The sequence below is a fragment of the Camelina sativa genome, chromosome 11 (genome assembly GCF_030686135.1).
Source record: "Camelina sativa cultivar CO46 ecotype springtype chromosome 11, ASM3068613v1".
Lineage (NCBI taxonomy): Eukaryota > Viridiplantae > Streptophyta > Magnoliopsida > Brassicales > Brassicaceae > Camelina > Camelina sativa.
In genome coordinates this window covers 30,146,689-30,169,855 of record NC_141890.1, presented here as the reverse complement: position 1 = coordinate 30,169,855, position 23,167 = coordinate 30,146,689, and the positions used below count along the sequence as shown (strand labels likewise).

The window sequence follows — 23,167 nt, the reverse complement described above, 5'->3', positions numbered from 1 at the left end:
TCTAAACGCGTGGATCTAAAACCAAATAAGTATATGGATAAAATTGTCAATAATTGGGTGCATGTGTTGACTATGCTGGTAATCATGAATTTCACAAATTTTATGAGAAAAAAAATGATTTTGTTCTTGGAGTTTTATGGGTTAACAAGTTGTGTGGTAGTCTAAAAAAAGGTTTTTCAGTGGAAGAATGTGAAGAAGTTGACGAGGAAGAAGAAGAAAAGGAGTATAACGAAGAACCAAACGGTAAAAGTTACGATGACAATTAACACAAAATTTGACAATGAAAATAACAAGAAAGAATATGAAGAATAAGAAAACATTGAATAAAAAACACGAAAACATAGGTGGTAGCGATCAATTAAATATGAAAATGAGTTAAATTCATGATTTTAAAATTGTTTCGTTTTTCTGGTGGTCAAAGAAAATGGTTTAGGATATGTGAGGTCATCAGTTTGATTTGTCTCGTCTGGACGTCAAGTTAAATTTATGATTTTTTTTATCAGATTTGATTTTATAACATAACTGATTTTTAAAATTTAAAAAATTGTGTATCTGAAATTTATTTTTTTTCCTTAGTACTAATGTTAATTTTTTATGAGATAATATTTTATTACCGTAATCAATCATATATAATTTTTATCAAAATATATCAAATAAACCCATGCGTAGCATGGCTTCAAAACCTAGTTGATATAAAAATTAAACACATACCACACAAATCAGTTCGTGTTTGGTCGTCGTGTATATGAGTGAATATGTTTTGTAATTGAATATTACTTAAAAATTAAAATAATTTTGTTCTTTAATTATTTATATTTATCCAAATCATTTTTTTGAATAATATTGTCTATAATTACTTTTCATAATGTACAAATATAAGATTAAGTATTTGTAATTATCAATATACTACTATACAAAAGTATATATATATAATATTCTACATCAAATATTAGCTTATTAAATTTTATAATTAACAATAAATACGTATTTTAATATCTCTTAAGAAATACTATTAGTATAACCTTCACTCTTATACTCCCTCTGTCCCTAATAGATTGATGTTTTGGCATTATCACAAATATTAAAAAAAAAAGTTTAATTTGTAGTTATAAATTAATTTCTAATTAGTTTTGGGTTGATAGACAAATATAGACCATTAGATTAATGCCAAGTGGAAAAAAGCATAAACACTACAAAAAAAAAATTATTGAGACATATTTTTGAGACATAAAACTTTCGTCATAAATCTGTGACATTTTAAATACGATATTATGACTAAATTTCTTTGTCATAGATTCATATTTTCGTCACTATATTATGACGAAAAAAAATCATGACTAAAGTTTGTCACGATTAGTGACGAATATGCTATGATAATGTTAATCGCCACTATTATGACTACATTGTGACCAATATGTTGTTGCAAATTAGTTACGAACTTATAACTGATACACAAGTCACAGTTTGTGACATTAAAATGAGTAAACATTAGTTATAAATTAGTATAATTTGTTATGTCGTTCATACAAAGCTCATTAAGCCAAGTCTCTAACCCTAGTTTAAGAAGACTTATTTTGGATATGATTAGGGTTTTATTCTTTATAATTTCGTGTCTTCTAACCCTAGAGAGAGAGCAAACCATTTGAGAGAAAGATGACAAGAAGCCACAATCGAGATTAAGGACATATCTTACTTGTCCTAAGAGATGGTGTAAACGAATGGGTAAACAGACTCTTTTATGGTGAATATTGGTGAGCAATTTTCCAACTGATAGATATAAGTATTCCGCAAAAAAGATTGTAATACATTTTGTAGATTAAAAGTAATACATGTTTTCTCAAACCTATATTACGCAGATCTGCGAACTAATATCAGTCATCTTGTGAAACTGTTTCCCATTGCTACAAATTGAACCTGATCTACCCACCTTTGAAAAGATTTGAGTCTTACCTTTCTGGAGAGCCTGAGATCATTTTCATCAGAGTTATAATATGAGAGTTATGGTCGATTATGTGCATATGATGTTAGCTGTAGTCAAATTCGTGATTTGTTTTTGTAAGAATGAAGATAAATTATAATGTATATCTAATGTTTATGATTATTAAAAATTTGTATAATTATGAATTTAATAAAGAATTTTTTTTTGAGATTATGTTTTTAGTTATAATGTTTATTAGATGCAATGTTTTGTTTAGTAATAATTTGTGACCATTTGAAACGAACTTCGAATGATGAAATTGGGCATTATTATAGTAACAAAATATCATGATTTTTGAGTATTTGTTACAATTATGCGGTAAATTTTTAGTTATCACTTGTGACCATTTGAGACTATAGTTTTGTAATAATGAGATACATAATTAAAACGTTATTTTAGACACAAATTGTGATGATTCTAAGACGTTATGCTAGTTTTGTAATTGAGACGGCTTTGTTACTTTTTCAGTTTTTGTACTGTAATTTTTTTTTTCGTCGAAAGTGATGTTGTTATATTGATGATTGAATAAAGTCACAATACAATTGGTTTTGAAGCCATTTTGGCGGTGAAAAACAAATTGAGTAGAACTCGGAACAAATACAACCAAATTTTGCAAGTAAATGAGCTACATTATTACAATGTCTTCTTGTGAAATTGAACTGTACTTCTTTAAATTTCGCGGCCCATTCTCGTATGTCTTGTAAAATGTTCTCTAAAGAGAAATCGCCATCCTTGTTTGTTAAAATTTTTGTCAGTATCTCTGAATCTCCTTCGAAACAAACTGAAGTGATTCCTCCTATCCATGTTTGCTGCATTGCTGTTAATAGCGCTTTTGCCTCAGCTTCTAAAGGAGATGATGTTATCCCAAGAGCCATAGCACCCCAACCATTACTTATTCCATTCTTATCACGTAGAATCCATACTGTCTTTGTCGTTGAAGTACTATAATCAAAAGCTGCATCGTAGTTACATTTTAAAGAGGTTGTAGTAGGACGATTCCATTTTTGATTGGAGCTGTGAGATAATTGTGTTTAATGATGGTTTGTTTGAGAATTCTGATTATTCCAATCTGCAACATCACCTTTGGCTCGTAATAATACTGTTATTGGTTTGTCTTGAATGGAGTTGAATGTGAAATTATTTCGAGACTTCCAAATGTGCCAAAGTATCCAAAATGGTAATTGTTTAGTGATTGAAGGGATATCACTATCATATATTGAATCCAAAAAGATGGAAATGAACTGTTCGCTGGTGAAAGTTGCAGGAAGCAATAAATGAATTGGTATATTGGAGAGTTCCCAGATTTCTTTAGCATGTGTACACTAAAATAGAATATGGTCTATAGTCTCATCTGCTTTGAAACATCTTGGACAAATAGGATCCAAATTCATGCCACGAGAATTCAGTCTGGTAATTGATGGTAAGGATTGGGATAGAATACGCCAGAGAAAATGTTTTATTCTTGGCAGAATCTTTAGTTTCCAAATCTTTGTTTTGTGTGGCACTGAACCATGAGGGATAGCTGCTTGTGGTGGACTGATATTTGGATGATGCATAGTAAGCCAGTATCCAGAGCGAACAGAGTATTCTCCTGATTTATTATAATGCCAAATAAATTTGTCTCGGGAAATTGATTTTGACAAATAAATTTTGTGAATCTCTTGATGATCAGAGAGAGTAATGTGTTCGGATAACCTTTCTTGAGACCAAGTACGATAGGATCATGTATCGAAAATCAGTTGTGACACACTCTGCATATTATCTTGATGAATACTTGTTATTGGTCTTGGAGGGTTTTCTGGGATAACATTATCAATATTTACTCGAGCTGTCTTCCCATCACCAATGATGAATCTTGAACCTTTTTTGATTAACTCCAGTCCTTCTAGAATAGAATCCCAACCATAGGATTGGTTAACTCTTTTTTTTGCATCTAGGATTGAACAATCTCTATAATATCTTGCTTTCATAATTTTTGCAAATAAACTGTCTGGACAACGAAGTAAACGCCATGCTTGTTTGGCAAGTAATGCATCATTGAATTTAGATAGGTTTTTGAATCCTAAACCCCCTTCTTTTTTTGAATACTGTAAACGTTCCCATGCTATCCAAGGTATACTTCTTTCGGCATTTCCTTTTTCCCACCAGAATCTTTGTAAAACTGAATCAGTTTCTGATATAATCCTTGTAGGCAGTTTAAAACATGTCATTGAATAGACAGGCATCGATAAAGCTACCGATTTTAAAATTATTTCTTTCCCAGCTAATGACAATTTTTTTGTGCTCCAAGATGCAGTTCGTTGCTTTACTCGCTCGATTATGTAGGAAAACATTTATTTCTTCTTACTCCCAAACTGTTCTGGTAGCCCTAAGTATTTTCCTCCTCCACTGTTGTTTGGTATCTCCAATATCGTTTTTAATCTGCTCTGTGTGTGTCTATGAACTCGTGATCCAAAAGTAATCTTAGATTTTGATGTGTTGATTTTTTGTCCAGAATAGTATTCATAGACATCAAAAGCTTCTTTGATTGCTTTACAATTCCGTGAGTTAGCTTGGCAGAAGAATAAGGAGTCATCTGCAAATTGTAGATGAGTGATAGCAGGAACACCATTTCCGATCTTAATTCCACGGATGTCACCAGATTGGACTCTTGTTTTGATCAAATGACTCATGATGTCTGCACACAGGATGAATAAATACGGCGAGAGAGGGTCACCTTGTCGTATTCCTCTTTCAGAAATGATCGTTCCGTGTGGTGCACCATTGATAAGCACAGAGTAACTAACTGATCGAACTATTGCCATTATCCAATTGATCCACTTTTCAGAAAAACCAAACAAATGCATTGTAACTTCTAAGAAATTCCACTCTACTCTATCATAGGCTTTAGTAACATCTGTTTTGATAGCCATATAGTTTTGTGAGACTCTTTTTCTTGATTTCAGGGAATGCATTATCTCATGTGCTATCATAACATTATCTGTTATTAGCTTTCCTGGAATGAAAGCAGCCTGAGTATCTGAAACGATACTGTCAAGATGCAATTTAAGCCGGTTAACTAAGCATTTTGATATAATTTTGTACAAAACATTGCATAGTGCTATTGGTCAAAAAATCTGATAAAAAGTTTGGTGGATCAACTTTTGGAATCATGCATATGTTTGTGTGGTTAATGACGTGTGTAGAATTTCACTCCAAATCTTTTACCTGAAAAGACTACACAACGACTGAAAGTGCACAGTTAATCAGTGTAGTATTTTAGAATCGATCCCACATAGAGTAATAGCAAACACAAATTGAATTATAAGAGAAAGAACTATGGCTAAGACTAAATAAGAGATTGGGATTTTGGTTTTCCTAATAACTATTGCAAATAAATAAAAACGGTTTAAAACTATAAGACTAAGGCGTTGGGCGTTTTGGGAGTGATCTCAGGGTTTTCATGGTTTTAAGCAATATTAAGTGTAAGATCTAACAAGTAAATACTAATTTTTGGTCTAGGTTCTCAACTACGAAACACTAATGAACTAACAAGCTATTCTCATAGAATGAAAGTCTAAAGTCTTCACACTCCGTTACACAACTCTCGTAGGCAACGACGCATGTCAACCAGCTAGTTAAACAAGTTCGATACATTCACCAAACTTCGTAACTCAACTTACGCAGGTTACGAGCAAGGTTTCGGTATAACACTAGTTCGGAGAAGTAGGATAATGCGGTTAGCGCTTCCGTTCTCTAGATCAGTACTTGGTGATCAATCCAAGCATAAGAATTAAGATAAAGATGTCCCAAAAGAACTCTAATATAAAACCGAAAATAAGATCTGACAACCTAATTGAAGCGAACCATAAATTCCCCTTGAATCACCCCATAAAACCCAACAAAGTAAACTACTCGTTCATGATGCAAAGAAACGACATTAATATTATATAAAACAGCATCAAAAACGAATCAATAAACAAAAAGGGTTCAAAGGAAACTTCTCTATTTGTCACAAAAGTAACTTGATCCCAAAAGCAAAGTAAGAATGAAAGAAATAAGGAAGAGTAGAGATTTGGTGTCTTCGGTGATGGCTTCTAAGAGGAGGTGAGAGAGAACGAGATTCGACGGTGGTAGAGGAGTCTCTGGTCGTCTCTAGGTCGGCTGCTGGTGGTGTGGATGAAGAACTTAGAGGCACAAAGGAAGCACCGAGGAAGCACACCTCAAAACCCTAGGTTTTAAGAGTATTTATAGGGTTTTGTTTAGGGTTAGGGTTTTGTAAGGGTAGAAACGTTTTCTCTTCTTAAGTGCAAGACAAGGGGCGGCGAAAGAGGCTTCTGGACCGTGGAGGAGGCTTGGACTGGGCCGCAGTGGTGGTCGCTGGTCAGGCCTTGAATGAAAGCCCATTCGTAGGTCGGTTCTTCTTACGTCGGTTTATAACACGTCTCGGTAAAATAGGCATAACTTTCGGATGGCTGGATGGATTGAATTGATTCCACTTCTAGGAGAAATATGACTCTTACAGCTTTCCATAGACACCAAGAATGATATATTTTGAGCTCTGGAAATTCTTCAAAAATTGCCCGTACTGTAAAGCTCTGAAACTTTCCTAAAACGTATTTTCCTTGTCTTTTGGTCCAAAGTGCTATAAAACCTGTAAAACCTTATTGAAACCTGAAATACTTGATAATATACATTTTATACTTGAAATATCATCAAACTCTTCCTAAATGCATATAAAAGCTATAGCTAATATGAGTAAAATAATGATGTTATCAACTCCCCCAGACTTAGACTTTGCTTGTCCTCAAGCAAATAATCAAACTAAATCATGGAAAAGAGGTTTTGAAAATAATGGGAATTCACTTATCTTTGGGGATATCATCTTTGCACTCTTCTTCGCCTTGACATTAGGAACTTCCATTTGTAGTCCACCATGAGAATCAACAACGCTCCTTGATCCCACAATTCTTTAGAGTCTCCAGAATCTCCATTGTCATCTCTTTACATAAATTAAGCAGTAATAAAAAGTGAAATCTTACCAAGGGAAAATCGATCAGAGGCTTGTAGACTCTCTTCAAGCCAAGACTTTCTTCATATGATTCCTTTCCTCTCCCTTTTCTCACTTCTTTTCTTCTTCTTTTTTTTTTTAATCAAAGGTGTAGGCGAATATTGGGGTCATCGGTAATTTACCTACCCCTCGCTTCCAAGCTTTGTGTGATAATTTAATTCAAGAGTAGAATAATGATGTCACAGGTAATTTACCTATCCCTCTAAACTGATCAAAATCATCTCATTTTTTATTTTCTCTCTTTTTTTAAAATTCTTTTTCTTTCTCTTTTTTTTTAGGGTATTGAAGGGAAGAGAGAGGGGAACATACTTTTGAAGAAGTGCAATGTCTTGTGTGGCTTGAATGTAGAGATCTAGTCCAATGAATACCAATTCCCAGGGCTTGAAAATTAAGTCTGGTTTAGGTCCTATAAAAGTTAGAGACAACGTTAGATCATCTGAATATCCATCGAATAGAGACTTGGGGGATTGTTGAGTCGGCTCACAGTCTTTCCAAACTTTGGTTCTGTTGTCAAGCATAATCAAGAATCATAAGAGTGTTAATCCAAATCAAATAAACCGTTAGAATAAGATCATAATTCCCTACTAGTTTTGACTCAATAAAAAAAAATGTGACTCGATAAAAACTTCAAAATTATTGATGTAAAAGGTGGAAAAAGGTTTCAAGTCAACAAAATAGAAAGTAGCATTAGTATAGGATGGAACATCCTTCCCCCCCAGACTTTAATCACACCGTCCTCGGTGAGAAAAACGAAAGAGATGAGGGTTAAAAATCATAAGGAAAAGTGTAGGGTTTAAGAACAATGTCACCTTGATGGAATGAAGTTTAGTCGACTCTAAGACGTTTAATGGTTGCCCAAAATTTGTCTTAGAATTCGGCTGTGGAATGAAAATTTGGTGACTAACCGTTTGTACTTTCTTTGGTTGCTTGACATCGAATATGAACTAGGCTAAGTTCAATCGAATTGTGTTTGATATATCTCTAAATGCATCCTCCTTGAAACAAAAACCTAAAACCATCAATAATAATGAGAAATAAAAATAATAAAAACATACCTAAGTGACAGAATGGTGATGATAGGTGGTGAGGATGGTGGTGGTTCGGAGTTGTCTCGCGGTACACGGATGAACGGTCGCGGACATAAGCAGCTGGTATGGTGGTGGTACGCGGTACGCAGGACATGGTACATGGTACGTGGGACGTCGGACATGGTACACGGTACGTCGGACATGGTACATGGTACATAGTACATAGTACATAGTACATGAGACATGACATTGGCTAAGGTTGGTATGGCTGGTGGGGACTCTCGGCATCGATCACTCAAGGACGGTGATGATCCGTTGCCTTCGGCGTACATCTTTCACGGTTAACATGGCCGGTCAGTAGGTGGTACTTGCCACTAGTCATAGTGTGTATTGCCAATCCATGGTCATTCTTCTTTTTTTTTTTTTTTTGCTATTTTCTATTTTTTTTTGTTTTTTTTTATAAACCTGAAACTAAAATGAAAAAATATTAAAAATAAAAGAAAATAAAACCTAAAAATAAATACTTACTAGCTTGGGTTGCCTCCCAAGAAGCGCACTTGTTTAACGTCGTTGGCTCTACGTTAGCGGCCAAGTTAGGCTTGAGAAAGGTCAGCTTCGGGAATCAATGCTCCTTCGGCTCCTTTGATATCTTGATAGTCTGCTCCAGCTTCAATAACAAGTTGTCCTTTTGCAGAAGTTTCAAAAACTTTTGCATGAAGAAGAACTTCTTTAGTATGCCTTATCATTTCTTGGATCTGTTCCTTGCTCTCATTGCTTAGCTCAGGAGGAACTATGATCTTGATCTTGGAAATTTGTGGTGGCTTAGGCGGTTTAGGTTGCTTGGGTAGCAGGTTGTTGGTACTTGTGGATGCTGAATGGTCGAATTGCTTCATCTTGTCGATGTTAGGATCCATCAGCTCTTCATGTAGCGAGTAGGTCGGCCATGGCTTTGGCTTGGAGATAGTCGGATATGACTTCTTCTTGTTGATGTTAGCAAAGGTTGTTCTCTTTGACTTGTGGTCGATGATAGCTCCAACAGTAGCTAGGACTGGTCTTTCTAAAATCAATGGTGTCTCGGTCTTGTCTTCCATATCTAGGATGTGAAAATCGGTAGGGACTATGCAATCTCCTACTACAAGTTGTAGGTCTTGAACAAATCCGTCGGGAACCTTTTGTGATGAGTCTCCAAAGACTAAACTGAGGTTGGATGGCGATATATCTCGTAATCCTAGTGTATCGGCTACACTTCTTGACATAACATTAACATTAGCACCAGAATCACAAAGAGAGTTAGAGAATTCAATGCTTGTTATGGAGTATGAGCAAACAAAACGTCCAGGGTCTTCAGCTTTAGGTAGTCTCCTTAAGGGGTAGTGGCTTGCGGTTTCTTCATCAAATGGACATGTCATACGAATAATGTCTTCATAAGAGTCAAATAGTGGTACCGTAGGTTTGGCTTCATGGCAAGTGAGGGCTGGTACGGCTGAGATAGCATTGCAATATCCTTTAGGATTCTCTTCGGGTTTTCCTGGAAGTACACCAACTTGGCGTGGAACGACATTAGCAGTTTGAGCAACTTGGGTTTCAAGCTTCTTAACATGAATAGAAATGCTTTCAAACTTCCCATTCAGTTTGGTATAGATGTTGTCCATCCTTGAGTTGATATCTCTTGATTGCTTTTGAAAAGCAACAAGGAGTTCTTGCATCTTTATGTCGACGTTAGCATCGGCTTGAGAGGAAGGCGCCTGGGCTGGTCCGGATTGGAAAGGTGGCTTGTTGTTGTTGAATTGGGCACTCGGCTGAAAGTTATTGTTGTTGTTTCCACCGAAGTTGTTGCCTTGAAAGCGGTTAGCTTGCTGAGGATAGTTCTGATCTTGGGGATTCTCCACATTTGGGTTCCTATAAGAAAGGTTAGAAGTGTTTCTAAAGTTGTTGTTGAAGTTGTTGTTGTACCCTCGGTTTTTGTAGTATCCTTGAGCACCAACATAGTTGACTTCTTCTTCTTGGTCATAAGAATCTTCTTGGAAAGGCTCCATGTTTCCATTGTTAATAATCTCACAAGAGTTTACTCCGCGTTGTTGGTTCCTTAGAAGTTGGTTCATCATGTTCTTAAGGTCAGCAATCTCCTTAGCGTCGGAATTGCTAGAACGGATGGTTCTATCAAAATCGGTGCAAGTGTTGCTACTACTTGCGGCAAGGTTGTCGATAAGAGCTCGTCCTTCTTGAACGGTCTTCGTAGTGAAATCTCCATTGCTGGCTGTGTCGAGTGAAAGTTGATACTTAGGGTGTAATCCTCTATAGAAAGTACTTAAGAGGTTACCTTGAGCAAAACCATGATGGGGGCAGTCACGTTCATAGTCCTTGAAACGTTCCCATGCTTCATAAAAAGATTCGACCGGTCCTTGTTGAAAACTTTGCAGCTTGTTGCAAAGAGAATTGGATCTAGACTTTGTGTAGAAGTGGTTGAGAAAGGCTGACTTGCATCCTTCCCAGCTAGTAATCGATCCAGGAGGTAGAGACTTTAACCATCTATGAGCCTTGTCGGCTAGAGAGAAAGGAAAAAGCTTACACTTCAAGTAATCTTCGGGAATTCCATTGGTTCTTGTTGTTGAGCAGATTTCTTCAAAGAGATCAATGTGGTCCATCGGATGTTCGGTAGTAAGGCCATGGAACTGATTTTGTTTCACCAAACCAATAATTTGAGGTTTAATCTCGTAATCACGTCTTGGAGGATGAGTGATACGGATAGCAGCACGGTCTTGAACGAATTGGTTAGGAGCATCATAATCGGCTATGGTACGGTTAGGTGCGGCACGTCTTAGAGGGTGCACATAATCAGGTTGTCTTCAGCCAACTTGATGTAGTGATGGATTAGCGACGAGAGCAGGCTGGTGAGGAGGAACATCGAGGTTGTCTCCCACGCCTAGAGGATTAGCATCATGAGGAGCTTGTTGATTGCCTCGGCCAACTTCAGGGTCGAGTTGCGGAATAACGGCTACAAGGTTGGGGTTGCCACCTTGTGCAAGAATCGGTTCTCCTTGCTCGTTGAGGGCTGGAGGTATCAGCGGTTGGTCGAGGTTAAGGAAACCTTGGTCCTGGTTCCTTTCTTCGGCCATGAGTTGTTGTCTTTGAAGTTTCCTAATTTCACGTTCTAGTCGATCAATGTCTTGAATTGGAGATACGGTTCCGGAGGGTTGACTCCTAGTCATGCACTACAAAATCCAAAAACAGAAACTAAAAGGGAAAATGGTGGTTATCGATAAACAAGAAAATTAAAACTAAAATTGAAAAAATTCAAAAGAAAAATTCAAAGTATATTAGACGAGAGTTCTTATCAAATTCAATGGGCAGCTAGTTACTCCCCGGCAACGGCGCCAAAAAGCTTTGATGTGTGTAGAATTTCATTCCAAATCTTTTACCTGAAAAGACTACACAACAACTGAAAGTGCACAGTTAATCAGTGTAGTATCTTAGGATTGATCCCACAGAGAGTAATAGCAAACACAAATTGAATTATAAGAGAATGAACTATGGCTAAGACTAAATAAGAGATTGGGGTTTTGGTTTTCCTAATAACTATTGCAAATAAATAAAAATGGTTTAAAACTATAAGACTAAGGCGTTGGGCGTTTTGGGAGTCATCTAAGGGTTTTTATGGTTCTAAGCAATATTAAGTGTAAGATCTAACAAGTAAATACTAATTTTTGGTCTAGGTTCTCAACTACGAAACACTAATGAACTAACAAGCTATTCTCATAGAATGAAAGTCTAAAGTTTTCACACTTTGTTACTCAACTCTCGCAGGCAACGACGCATGTGAACCAGCTAGTTAAACAAGTTCGATACATTCACCAAATTTCGTAACTCAACTTACGCAGGTTACGAGCAAGGTTTCGGTATAACACTAGTTCGGAGAAGTAGGATAACGCGGTTAGCGCTCCCGTTCTCTAGATCAGTATTTGGTGATCAATCCAAGCATAAGGATTAAGATAAAGATGTCCCAAAAGAACTCTAATATAAAACCGAAAATAAGATCTAACAACCTAATTGAAGCGAACCATGAATTCCCCTTGAATCACCCCATAAAACCCAACAAAATAAACTACTCTCTCATGATGCAAAGAAACGACATTGATATTATATAAAACAGCATCAAAAACGAATCAATAAACAAAAGGGGTTCAAAGGAAACTTCTCTATTTGTCACAAAAGTAACTTTATCCCAAAAGCAAAGTAAGAATGAAAGAAATAAGGAAGAGTAGAGATTTGGTGTCTTCGGCGATGGCTTCTAAGAGGAGGTGAGAGTGAACGAGCTTCGACGGCGGTAGAGGAGTCTCTGGTCGTCTCTAGGTCGGCTGCTGGTGGTGTGGATGAAGAACTTAGAGGCACAAAGGAAGCACCGAGGAAGCACACCTCAAAACCCTAGGTCTTAAGAGTATTTATAGGGTTTTGTTTAGAGTTAGGGTTTTGTAAGCGTAGAAACGTCTTCTCTTCTTAAGTGCAGGACAAGGGGCGGAGAAAGAGGCTTCTGGACCGTGGAGGAGGCTTGACTGGGCCGCAGTGGTGGTCGCTGGTCAGGCCTTGAATGAAAGCCCATTCGTAGGTCGGTTCTTCTTACGTCGGTTTATAACACATCTCGGTAAAATAGGCATAACTTTCGGATGGCTGGATGGATTGACTTGATTCAACTTCGAGAAGAAATATGACTCTTCCAGCTTTCCATAGAAACCAAGCATGATATATTTTGAGTTCTGGAAGCTCTTCAACAGTTGCCCGTACTGTAAAGCTCTGAAACTTTCCTAAAACGTATTTTCCTTGTCTTTTGGTCCAAATTGCTACAAAACCTGTAAAATTTTATTGAAACCTGAAATACTTGATAATAGACATTTTATACTTGAAATCTCATCAAACGCTTCCTAAATGCATATGAAAACTATAGCTAATATGAGTAAAATAATGATGTTATCAGTTAAGACCAGACTTCAAATAGAAAGTATCAAAGAATTCTTTCACCTCTTGTATAACATCTTGGTCAAGAGTACTCCAGTATTGTTTGTAAAATCGAGCTGTCATCCCATCAGGTCTCGGTGCTTTATCGTCTCCTATCGAGGTTAAAGCCTCATAAATTTCCTCAGCACTGAATTCTTTTGTGAGTTCTGCATTTATTTGTGGTGTAACTGTAGCAGGGAAGTCACCGAAGTCCAATGGTGATACTGGAATTCTACTTATTTTGTACGCATTTGTAAAGTACTCTTGTGCATGACGTCCTATTTCATGATCGCCTTGATATATATTGTCTTCTGTATCACTTATGGCAGAAAGATAATTCTTAGCGTACCTTGTTTTTGTACTTGCATTGAAATATGCAGTGTTTCGATCTCCATTATTGAGCCATTGTTTCCTACTCTTATTTTGCCAATAGTATTCTTCATCATGATAGGCTTTGTTTAGCTCTTGTTGTAGCTAAGGGATTCTTTGTCTCTTCGATGATTGGATACTCTCCATTGCAGAATTTAAAGCAGTTTGAAAATAATCAATCCTTCTTGAAGCATTTAAATTTTTCTGATGTTTACTTTTTGCCATGGCTTTTCGGCAAGCAGATATTTGGTCGCAAATAGTGAAGTAGTTCTTTTGTTTACATGAGTTCCAACTCTCTGTAACCACCTCTTCGAAATTTTTGATTTGAGATAAACGTTTATCAAATCTAAAAGGTTTGTGTGGGGTGTTCTGCAATGACGTTATATTTGTGAGGATAGGTTTATGATCTGATCCATTGAATTCAAGAAATTCAGCCTCTGCGTGTGGAAAACTTGCTCTCCATTCCGAGTTGATCATCACTCTGTCCAAACAACATTTGATTGTATAATTTCTTCTTTCTCCCACCCATGAGAATCTGTCTCCTTTATGTTTTGTATTGTAACTATTTGTGACAAAATAGTTACTATTATATTCACTAGATGAATACCCGCGCTATGCGCGGGCTTATGGCTTACCATTTTTTAAATAATTTTGCTACTAATTTGTTTTTTATGTAGAGTTTATCTTTGTTTTTTTTAACTGTGGAAATCTTGAAAATATATAATTTGAGGTTTATTGCTTTAATACTTTACATATGTTTTCTCATTTTGTAATTGAATTATTAGATACATGCATGAACAACTTTGTTTTGAGAGATTTAAACATTCTATAATTCTTGTCTAAAACTGCAAAAGAAAATATTTTAAATGAAAACTTGATCTAAGGATGCATATTTTGTAACAAAGAGTTTATTGGTTGAATAAATTTTACATTCATTAAAAAAAAGCTTAAGTATTTAGATATATTGATACTTAAGTTTCTCAATTAAATACTATAAAACACTAACATTTTCTTTTATCAAAAAATGTAGCTTGGGTAACTCTTTAATAGATATAATTAAGATAGACATCTTCCTTTCATGTTAGCTCTTCAATTTCTTGAATATAACTATAGAATTTGGTTTTTAATAAGAATTTCATTCAGTTTTATTTTTGACAACTTCTAAATATTAGAATATGAAAACTAACAGTCATGAATTTATTCAACTATGTTCCTCTTTGTCTCTGTATTTTTCTAAACCAACATTATACAGTTTTATTCAACTATCTTCCATTTGCTAGTGAACAAAACCCCAATCTTCTTTATATATAATTTTTTTTTTGGGACAAACTTTCATCAATTTCTCTACAATATTAACCAATATCTCTATCAATGCTGCAACTTTTCAAACTATTGTAAAAATTGAAACGCCTAAACCATATACCCATACATTCATGGTTTATGCCAAGAGGAATAAATGGCATTTTGATTCACTTCCGATGCTCTTTTATCTTTTGGTGATCCATCTAGTTTCTTGAGATATGTTATAGGCCTCTCTAAATTTCTTACGTAAATATTGAAACTGTTTGTGATATAAAAAATAATAAAAAACATATGTTTCATATTCCTTTAAGTTTGGGTGTGTTTGCTTTTAATGAGTATAGACATGTGGCACTCCCTCCAGTGCTGATGTGTCATTCAAATGGAGAGAGTTGACCATCTTTCATATTATAGATTGCAAATTTTGTGACGTTTTTATTACAAATAAAAAGTTATGACGATTGTATTGCAACCATTCAAAAATTGTCACAAATTCGTAACAATGTTTATATTGTGACTAAATACTTTTTATTGTGACTAAATATTACGTCTTAATAAAATTATTTTCTTGTAGTGAAAGTAGAAATATTATTTTAGTTTTTTGTATCTACAAAATTAATCTTTTTGAGACAAAAATATATCCTAGAACATCAATATATTAGGGACAGAGGGAATATATATTAATTCATATTAATTCTTAATTTAGTACATATTAGTACCTAATCACTATTATTTGAGTAGTCCGACTAATGCGCAAATTTATTTTTGTCTTACTTAATTACAAACTGTTGACACTTCAACTACTTTTAATTTGTTCTTTAGTAAAAATTTGTTGGAGATGAGTTTTTGATAGGGTTTTAAAATTTTGATGTCTTATTTTAGGGGGATTTTTTTTTTTTAAAGACTTTTTCTCATACCACTTTTCAAAAATATCTATTTTCAAAAATATCTATTTTCAAAACTTGTTTACTTCTAAAAGCTTAAGATACATTGTACCCAAATAAGTTTTATAAAAGCATACACAAACTACATACACAAACTACTTTTATATGTGTATAAAAATACCATAAATGATCGTGAACTACTTTCCCCCTCCCCAGGCTTTCTAATTACTCCCTCCGTTTTTTATTAATTGTCTTTCTAGAGTTAAAATTTTGTGTTATAATATTTGTCGTTTTAGATTTCCAATGCAAATTTTTGATAAATATTTCAATTTTATCCAACAGTTTTAATGTTTTAACCAATCAAAAAATTAGAAAATATATTTAAAAAAAACAAAACAATAAAATTAATGGTTTTCTTAATCTATGTGAAACAACCTTAAACGACAATTAATAAAAAAACAGAGGGAGTAGTTTTTAAGAATAAATAAAAGTGGGGGAGAGAACGAACAATCATAAAAATGTGGTTTACGATCTAATTAAATTAGTATTAGTACAAAAAAAATACCGCACATATATTTTAGATATATTTTCACAAATTATTGTATTTCTAATTATTTATTTTTATTCAGTTACTAATTATTATTTACTGCAACCAAATATTTTATGATTATTTTTTACTTAACAGCTTATGTTTTTTTTTGCTTTTTGTTATTTCTGAATCCTAAAATTAATATAGAAGATTGAAGTGCATCATAAATCCAACAGAGATTTCATGGCCAAGGGTAAAGATGTTCAAGTTACAATTATTTTACAATGCACCAATTGTGTTCAAAATGATATTAGGAAAGAATCCGCATGATTTTCTATATATACTAAGAACGGATCTGCCCTATAGCAAGAGAGAATATATATTGTTATGTAATATAATTTATAGTAAAAGTAGCAATATATGTAAAATATTGTAAATGATTGCATTTGTAAAAAATACACATATAATATATTTTTGATGGACCAACTCGTAGAAAGATTCCATTCATAATAATATTAACTCTAAATGTTTTATCATATGATTGTGAGTTTTGCAAACCATCTAGTATATTTTTTAGAAATCATGATATTTTAAATTAATAAAAGCATACCAGCTGGTCCACTTCCAATAATAACAACCTTTTTCCTGCAAACTAATAAGCAGCATAAATGGAGAAGCATGTCAATCCACAATATATAAACTCCAACCCAACTAGAAATTGCAATTTAGGTGAGACCTACAATATACTTTAAAAGTATACCATGTTTTCTTGAGAAGAGGCATTAGTACCATCCATCCCTGCTCAAAGGTTTTATTTATGATAAAACATTCAATGATTTTGATAGAAACATGGTTCTCGATTATTCCAAGAACCTTCAAATAGTGCAGGGCATACCCACCCAGTAAATTTTGGGACGCTGTTTGTCTCATGTAGATTATTCGAGCCTTCTTGCCATCTGTTAGGTACACAAGTTCGTTGAATTCAGGGATTTTGTTACCAAGAGGACACCCATAGAGATCTCTTGTGATTTTTTCAAAAACAAAAAATGTTGAGCATTCATTCATGAAACACCAAAATGCATTTTTTCCTTAGACATTAAATTATTTTCAATTAATAAAAGGATAATATCTAATATATGTTATATTCATATCCAGAAACCAAATTTTAAGTATCCAAAGTATCCAAGAGTTTTTTTTGGTTTTATCAATAATTGATCCGATTCATCGCTAATTTCATACCTAAAATACTCTTAATGAAAATTCAAATCTTAAATTAATTTTGAATGGCCTATTTTGTAAAAAATAGAAAAATTAAAGGTAATTTTATATTTTTAGTAATATAGGAATTACTCAAAAGAATCATTGTAACACTCCTAGTTGATTGGAATTGAGAAAATCATGTCCCTATTGTACAATGATGTATATCAAAATATCAAGTTCGTCTTTGCAACTCCAGTATTAATTCCACAAGTAGTTGGGAATCTCCTTCCCTGAAACCAACTTGAAGTGTTCGCGTTATGCTAAGGATTGTTTTATTTATTCAGTTTCTTCAAGTTTTCAACTAATTTATTATAATTTTATGTATTTAGGTTAAATAATTAATCAAATTTGTTATGAAGTTATATCATTTTCAAAATACAGATAAATATAATATATATATATATATGTTAGTCCCGTCTCAATACTTTTTTGGACCGTAAGTGAACTAAATCTTTTGGACCCTAGGTAAACTAAATTTTTTGGTCCTATTTTACATTAATTATTATTTTTTGTTCTTTTTGTTGAAAGATTTTTTTTCTGAATTGTTGGTTGGTCCCTTGGTTTTCGCCCCTCCCCGCCTTCTTGAGTTGGGCTGTATATTATTGAGAAATAGTATTTTATATTATTAAATACGAAATTGTTGTTTGACAATAAATAAAATGAATAACACAGTATTTGCTTATACTTTCCAAAAATTGTAACTTATTATTAATTTTCATATCCTTAAAAATTGTAACTCACGATTGATATAAAAAGAATCTAAATTTGCATTAAACAAAGCAACGAATCCCCAACTTTGATTGCCTTTTCTTAAAAATAAAAAATAAATAACAAATCTTTGAGAAACAATAGAAAGGAGGGAAGTCAGATATTATATTCTGAATTTACATTAGAAATTAGCACATTTGCTGCACTTAGGACAGAATACAGATGGCTTATGAGTTTTGCTGCAACTTAATTATAATTTTTGCTCTTTCCTCCACAGTCCTCTGGCTAGAGCAGTACGTGTTTTGAAATGATCATATCATGCATTTCGTGAATATACACTATGTCAAGCCAACACACAACTAGAGGCTAGCAATAGCAGTGTGTTTTGGTGTGATTTCTTATTGTTCAATTTTCTATAAGTACTTCAGTTGTAGAATCACAATAATAGAAACCACACAAAATAAAGACCATAGGTCATCAATCAACGACTGATCATTTAGACACCAAAGTTAAAGACTTAAAAGCCATTTTCTAGCAGTTTACAAACATGTACATCAATAGACATCTTTCCTATGGATCATCCGGTATGTTTGTAAACCAAACTCAAATCATCCAAGATGGTGGAATATAAACTAATACTACTTTAGATGTTGCAAATCAAAACCAAATAAAGAAAATTGGATTAGAACCAATTTACAAATAATCATATAGACAGTATCTTAGTTTTGTATTTAGTAATAGCTAGTCACATTTTTCAGAAAAAAAAACAAAAAAAAAACACATTCTCTAATTTTCTTTTAGAGGTTTATCACTTGGGGTATCGCAACGACGTCGTTTGGGCTTGGATCTGTGATCTTAGAACCCCTAAGCTTACAAGGTGAGAGAGAAGTCCATTTTTGTCACCGGAGAGGGAAGAAGTTAATGGCGGCGATGTTAATCGGAAGAGCATTTAAATCGGTTAGAAACTCTTCTAATCTGGCCGTTCGTGCTCGATCCTTGTGTACGACATCCGCCGCTCGTCAACCCGAATCCGATACTCAGGCATCGGAATCTTCGTCTTCGTCTTCGTCGTTCACGTTCGAGAAAGAAAATGAGAAACCCATCTTAGTGAAAGCTCCCAACACTCGCCGGAACAACGACTCGGAGTCAGTGACGATGCCGACGTCTTTTATGACCGGTTCGATCGTTGGGAAGAGGTTTTACAAGAAAGTGACGACGAGGGAAGCTGATGATGGGAATGGATGGACTGTGATGCTCGATTACAGAACACTTAAAACCCCTTCCAAAAGACCTCTCAAGCTTCGTTCTGTGGCTCTCGCTAAGGCCATAGCAGCTGAATGGGAGTATCAGGTTTGTTCCACATTTCACAAAATTCGATCTGGTTTGCTTCTAAAGTCTACTCCTTTAAGCTAGTGGTCTGTAATGGGTTTGATTGAATTTAGCTAGAATCTTTGTGATTTGGTCTGTTCGTTGCTCATTCAACTTAAAGCTGAGAGCTTTCTATTATGTTCTTTAGTTAGCGTAACTAATGTTTGATCGGTTTCTTGGTTTTGCCATCTGAGTTCTTATGTGTTCAATAGGTTGTAGTAAACTCGATTAGTGGCAAATTTGATAGTGTTCTGAAGCTCTGAGCTTGATGGAGTTTACCTACATTCCGTGTAATTTGGGGCTGTCTGATTATCTATCAACGTAAAGCTGAGAATTTGATGTTGTTTGTATCCATGAACATCAATCAAATCGAGTGTGTTCTTTAGAGTCCATGATGATGTTTTGATCCATGTCTAGGTTTCGCTATTTTGAGTGCTAATGTGATCGATAAGTTGAATTATCTGTTGTTTAGATCCAATCTACTGTTTTTTAATGTTTGATCGGACTCTGGGCGTAGTTCTGTGAAGTGATTAATAGGTTGAAAATTGGATTAGTGGAAGTGAGATGTCAAGCACTAGACTTACCCTTCTCTGCTCAGTTTCTATTGAGATTCTACTTACGCTTGTGCAATGACTGCACGATGATCATGTGTATAGCTAACAGAAGGGATCAGACCATTCACAATGCCGCTCATGAGACTAGCATGTACTGCACTTGAAAGAGTTCCTCTTACGCGTTCAAAGATCATCGAACATCTAGCGAGAAAGTTACATCAAGATCTCGTCTTTTTCCGAGCGCCTGAAGATAATGATCTGACTAGTGACGTCCATGGTATAATACACTGTCTCTTCAGTTCCACTACCTTCTAGATTTTACCCTTATTGAGTTGTGTCTTTTGCAGAAATTCAGGTAGAGAGTATCGATCCTCTACTTGAGTGGGTAGAATCAAAGTTTGGGGTCAAACCGAAAGTGTATTCTAGTATCTTCGGGGGTAAACAAGACGCCAAGCTAGTGAAAGCAGTAGAAGATCTGCTCAAGAAGACAAATGATGGTGAACTTGCAAGCATTGATGCACTCCAAGCATCAGCTCACTCTATAGTAATCGCCCTCGGCATTTTCTGTGGGAAATTGCAGATCGATGATGCAATCAAATTGATTCGACTTGAAGAAGATTTACAGGTTTCCTTTTGTCATTCACCCAGCTAACATCTATTGCTTTGGCATTCTTTGTTAAACGAATCTTTCTCGCACGTTTCATGCAGGTGGACAAATGGGGACTAGTGGAAGGTGGGCACGACATTGATATCGCTGATCTCAAAGTTCAGATTGCATCAGCGACAGTGTTTCTTGCTCTATCCCGTGATAACTGATTACTAGTCTCTCTTTTTGGCTCAACACATTTTTTGCTGAAAGACTTATCTTTAAGCTAATCTGTTTGTAGAATAGATCATTTACCTTTCAAGTTCCTAGAGATAAATGTAAACATTTTGTTCCCTCTATTCGCAAATAAAGCAAAACAAAACTCAAAAACCGTTTGTATTAAAGCAAATGCTGAGGTTATAGATTATAACTTTCAGAGTTTTTATAGCTTCTTGTTTTAGGCAATAAATTTCAGCAAGATGTACCACAAAATCATCTCTTCTGAGATCTTGTAACAGCAATACAGGAATAAATCCAAAATCAGAGTTACTTGCAGATTATTATTAGCATCAAAAGCCATCTGCAGATGAGTTACTGATTGGTACTGCGTGATTGATTAGTTGTTCAACCAGATTGCTGAAGCTGCTTGATGTGGGTGATCTGTTTTCCTGGGTTCAGTCCCTTTGGACAGGCACGAGCACAGTTCAAGATTGTGTGGCATCGATACAGCTTGAACTCATCGTCAATTGCTTCAAGCCTTTCCTTAGTGTACTCATCTCGGCTATCGCTTATCCACCTGCATATATGAAAGAACCTCGTTACAATACCGTGAAAGATCAGAACTTTTAACTAGTAACACAGAGACAGTTAGATAGTTGAATTTATGGTTTTCTCCAGTGACATTATCAACTTCTGATAGAAGTCCCTCCTCCATTTCAGTTGAACAAAGAGCTAAAACTACACTACAACTACAGGAGCAAAAACAACCTAAATGTTCACGCATAATGACACATATATAATCAGATAGCTTAACTTGCGGTTTTCTACAGAGACATTTGAAGAAGCACATTAAGTCCTTTGTCTAAAGGTCTCTCCTCCAGTTCAGTTGAATAAAAAGCTAAACTACACTACACTTGCAGTAGCAAAAAAATCAGACCGTTGAATCTGAGGGTCCTACAGAGATACTTAAAGAATCGTTAGCACCTTCCTTCAAAGATCCTCCTCTACTTAGTGAAACAAAGATCTCAAGCATACTACAACCAAAGGAGTAAAAACAGCCCAAATGACAATACATAAATGAACTAATGTAAGCTACCAGCTAACCATACATAGTCAATTTGTCAAGTCTTATAGCTCAAAGCAACAAAACTCTCCCTAAGCAAAACAAACACGTAAAGAAGCACAATGAGTCTTTAACACATTCCTTCAGAGTTAAACTATAACACATTCCTAATTGACCGTATGTAAACTACTAACAACTCACAAGATAATCAATCTGTAAATTCCCGAGAATACTTTGATTAGTGAAAGTCCAGAATTTGTTTTAACCTGTTGGCGTGGAGCAAAGCAGCAGGGCCAAGATAAGACTCAGGGTTCCACCAATAGCTAGGACAAGACGTACTACAACAAGCACAGAGAATACATTCATACATCCCATCAAGCTTAGCTCTATCCTTCTTACTCTGTAAAATCTCCTTCCCAGGAACAGACGCTGGAGTCTTCCTCTTCAACCACGGCTCAATACTCTTATACTGATTATAAAAATTCGTCATATCCACAACCAAATCCTTAATCACAAACATATGCGGCAACGGCGTAATCGTCGTCTCTTTAGATCCACATTCAATCTTCGTCAAACAAGCGAGACCATTACAACCATCGATGTTCATAGCACACGAACCACAAATACCTTCACGGCAAGAGCGACGGAAAGTGAGCGACGGATCCATCTCGTTCTTGATCTTAATCAAAGCGTCTAGAACCATCGGACCACAATCCTTGAGATCGATTTTGTAATCTTGAAGCTCAGGCTTCCCTGGATTATCTGGATTCCATCGATAGATCTGGAACGTCTTCAGATTCTCTCCTCCGCCGCCAGACGAAGCTTTCGATTGTGCTTCTGATCCTGTTGATGTCCATCGCGCCGGAATCAATCTCGCCGCCGTGGATAACCGTGACGGTTTGGTTCCAACAACTCTCCCGATCAAACCGAACGCCATAACTCTCGGAGAAGCTCAAATGAAATGAATTTTTTTTTTTTGTGAAATGGCTGAGACTATTTTTTAATAGTGTTAGAAGAATGATTAATTTGTTAATAACCTGTAATTAATAATTAATAATGCGAGGCTTAGCTTCGACTACGTCATCGTTGCCGTTGATTAAAAGCTTGGACAAATCTGAACCGTTTATAAATACCGGCAAATTAATGGATATGTTCTGAAACGCGCGTGTTGGCCTCGAGAAGTGTGTAGGTGTAGTGTAGGCACAACTCAACACGTGGCGAGTTTTTATTCGATATTCGATAACAAAAAGGGTACAAGAAAAAGCGTCCCGTTTCTATACAAA

At 35.3% G+C, this 23,167-nt stretch overlaps 4 protein-coding genes and 1 non-coding gene across 5 annotated transcripts; 2 read left to right on the top strand and 3 right to left on the bottom strand.

Annotated features, from left to right (window-relative positions):
- Nucleotides 1-8,649: 8,649 nt before the first annotated feature.
- LOC147934609 (uncharacterized) lies at nucleotides 8,650-10,701 on the bottom strand. The gene has a single exon (XM_087472699.1). The coding sequence runs from the start codon at nucleotides 10,699-10,701 to the stop codon at nucleotides 8,650-8,652; it is 2,052 nt and encodes a 683-aa protein (XP_087328825.1).
- Nucleotides 10,385-10,493, top strand: LOC147934610 (small nucleolar RNA R71). Its single transcript, XR_015573443.1, has one exon. It is a non-coding gene; the product is annotated as a small nucleolar RNA R71 (small nucleolar RNA).
- Nucleotides 10,702-13,021: 2,320 nt separating the features above from the next.
- On the bottom strand, nucleotides 13,022-13,891 carry LOC147934608 (uncharacterized). The gene is made up of 2 exons (XM_087472698.1): nucleotides 13,630-13,891; nucleotides 13,022-13,482 (listed from the first exon to the last, which is right to left on the bottom strand). Exons 1-2 carry the CDS (start codon nucleotides 13,889-13,891, stop codon nucleotides 13,022-13,024), a joined length of 723 nt encoding a protein of 240 aa, XP_087328824.1.
- A 4,750-nt stretch (nucleotides 13,892-18,641) lies between these two features.
- On the top strand, nucleotides 18,642-20,992 carry LOC104724432 (uncharacterized). Its single transcript, XM_010442921.3, has 4 exons — nucleotides 18,642-19,444; nucleotides 20,119-20,293; nucleotides 20,364-20,641; nucleotides 20,725-20,992. Exons 1-4 carry the CDS (start codon nucleotides 19,016-19,018, stop codon nucleotides 20,830-20,832), a joined length of 990 nt encoding a protein of 329 aa, XP_010441223.2. The 5' UTR covers nucleotides 18,642-19,015; the 3' UTR covers nucleotides 20,833-20,992.
- Nucleotides 20,983-22,982, bottom strand: LOC104724433 (succinate dehydrogenase [ubiquinone] iron-sulfur subunit 2, mitochondrial). Its single transcript, XM_010442922.3, has 2 exons — nucleotides 22,151-22,982; nucleotides 20,983-21,398 (listed from the first exon to the last, which is right to left on the bottom strand). The coding sequence occupies exons 1-2, from the start codon at nucleotides 22,819-22,821 to the stop codon at nucleotides 21,227-21,229; spliced, it is 843 nt and encodes a 280-aa protein (XP_010441224.1). The 5' UTR covers nucleotides 22,822-22,982; the 3' UTR covers nucleotides 20,983-21,226.
- Between the last annotated feature and the right edge of the window lie 185 nt (nucleotides 22,983-23,167).